The sequence below is a fragment of the Ammodytes marinus genome (genome assembly GCF_949987685.1).
Source record: "Ammodytes marinus genome assembly, chromosome: 3".
Taxonomy (NCBI): domain Eukaryota; kingdom Metazoa; phylum Chordata; class Actinopteri; order Uranoscopiformes; family Ammodytidae; genus Ammodytes; species Ammodytes marinus.
This window is the reverse complement of record NC_137232.1, coordinates 32,448,760-32,450,724: the sequence shown is the minus strand read 5'-3', so window position 1 is coordinate 32,450,724 and position 1,965 is coordinate 32,448,760. Positions and strand designations below refer to the sequence as shown.

Here is a 1,965-nt window from a genome sequence, read left to right as displayed (position 1 = left end):
TACTTATGCCCTGCCTGTGAGGACCGGGCTGAAATATTCCGTGTCCTCACAATATCAGAGTCGTGCGTGATACAAAAATGCACCAAAATTTGTGTCCACTGAACCAAACAAATGTATCTTCTATAGTAAACTTTGCTAGTGTGGTTTTATTGAAGCATTGGATAATTCAAGGCAAGTTTATTTATAAAGCACAACTCAGACACAAGGTCATTCAAAGTGCTTCACAGGGTCACAAAATACATCAAGATTAAAATACATCAAGCAATGAATACACATTAGAAAAGTGAATAAAAAGATATATATATATATATGTTTAGTTTATATAGTTTTTGCTTGTGGGATTTCAAGAGATGACAACAAAACCTGTAGAATTATATGTTCAGGATTCTTGTTTTTTTTTTGGCGACTTGCTAAATAATTTGAATTGTCTCCTTGTCTCGTCCCCTGACCCCAGGCGACCTGATCCCTCGTCACCAGCAGGTCTTCCGCTCAAACCTCTTCTTCAGCGGAGTCAGTATTCCTGAACCCGACACCACGGTACGAATCCTCTTACAATTTAGAATGCATGGGCTCTTAAAGGAGAGGCACTGATGTGTGTGTGTGTGAGGGTCACCGTTTTCACATTTACATTTTCACCTACACACCCCTTCCCTGTCTCACTGTTTGCTGACAGTGTAGATGTTTTCAAGGATCAGCTGAAGACTCACTTGTTTAGGATTTAGGCATTTGGGTAACTTCTGTCTTTTATATGTTGCTAATTTTATATATTTTAATTGTATTTATATTTTATTCTTAGATGTATTTTCTATGCACATTGTAAAGCACTTTGTGGCCCTTTCTGTGAAAAGCGCTAAAAAATACATTTTTAATTACTTACTTACATTTTCTTTACAGGAGCCCTTGGAAAAGCGCTACCACGGAGTGTCTCTTCAGGCCCTCCAGGTTATGAAGGTGTGTGTTAATACAGACTGACTTATATTTTTGGAATAAGTAGCTCATCACAGATATAACAGGATCGTTGTACTGTAAACGTTGGCTGCTGATAAGTAATGAGAAATTGCAGTACCGAAAAGCTTAAGTTACTAAATGTTTTAGGACACATTTTAAAGAGTGATTCCATTAAATTCTGTAGTTTGTCCACAAGAGAGCACTGTTTATTTACTAACTGTTAAAGAAAATATTTCACTGTAAATGCATTTCCAAGGCACAATCTTTAATAACCAAATTTGAGGGATCCATTGATGGTGTGTGTGTGTGTGTGTGTGTGTGTGTGTGTGTGTCTGTGTGTCTGTGTGTGTGTGTGTGTGTGCTCAGTCGTGCCTAGTCATGGACCCCTCTCTGCGGCTGTCTTGTGAGGAGCTGCTGGAGCTTCAGTACTTCCAGGAGGACGGAGGCTCGACTTGGGGTCGCGAGGGCGAGAGGGCCGGGAGACGACATGACAAGGGCTCCAGACGCAGACAGGCAGGGGTAGGTATATTTAGCTTAGTTCATTTGTTTATAGTATCGTGGACAGTCCCCTTTGATTAACTTTGTTGTTTTGTCTGGCTTTGCGAGACTAACTTTACAGTAAAAGGAGCAGCTTTAGCCTATTTGGCTAATTTCCAGCTGTAGTCCCCGATCAGTTGTCAGTAGGCAACCTAAAATACATTAGTTAAAATAAAAACGAAAAAAATAAGAAAATAAGAATACAATACATTACATTACATTTATGATGACAGCAGCCTAAGCAAAAGGGGGAAAAGACAAACAAACACATTGCACACAATTGGAGCAAGAACAAACAAGCAAGCACAGATGAGGACTCGTGACATTTTTCCTCTCTCCCTCTCCCCGTAGGCTCAGTATCTGCCTCAGCTTCCAAACAGCAACATCTCACCAGCGCCAGACGTCAAGAAACACGTCAAACATAAATACCACCTGCCCAACATCTAACGCAAAGCAACCCCTTCTATGACACGCACACAC

At 40.4% G+C, this 1,965-nt stretch overlaps 1 protein-coding gene across 1 annotated transcript in view; it reads left to right on the top strand.

Annotated features, from left to right (window-relative positions):
- The window catches only part of LOC307248557 (cyclin-dependent kinase-like 1), a gene marked incomplete at its 5' end in the record, with an annotated part of 8,093 nt that extends 6,128 nt beyond the window's left edge, over positions 1-1,965 (top strand). Inside the window, 4 exons of the mRNA XM_080024971.1 lie at positions 455-537; positions 895-951; positions 1,315-1,467; positions 1,837-1,965. Coding sequence (XP_079881097.1) covers positions 455-537; positions 895-951; positions 1,315-1,467; positions 1,837-1,932 — 389 coding nt within the window. The 3' untranslated portion in view covers positions 1,933-1,965. The remainder of the gene's footprint in view (positions 1-454; positions 538-894; positions 952-1,314; positions 1,468-1,836) is intronic.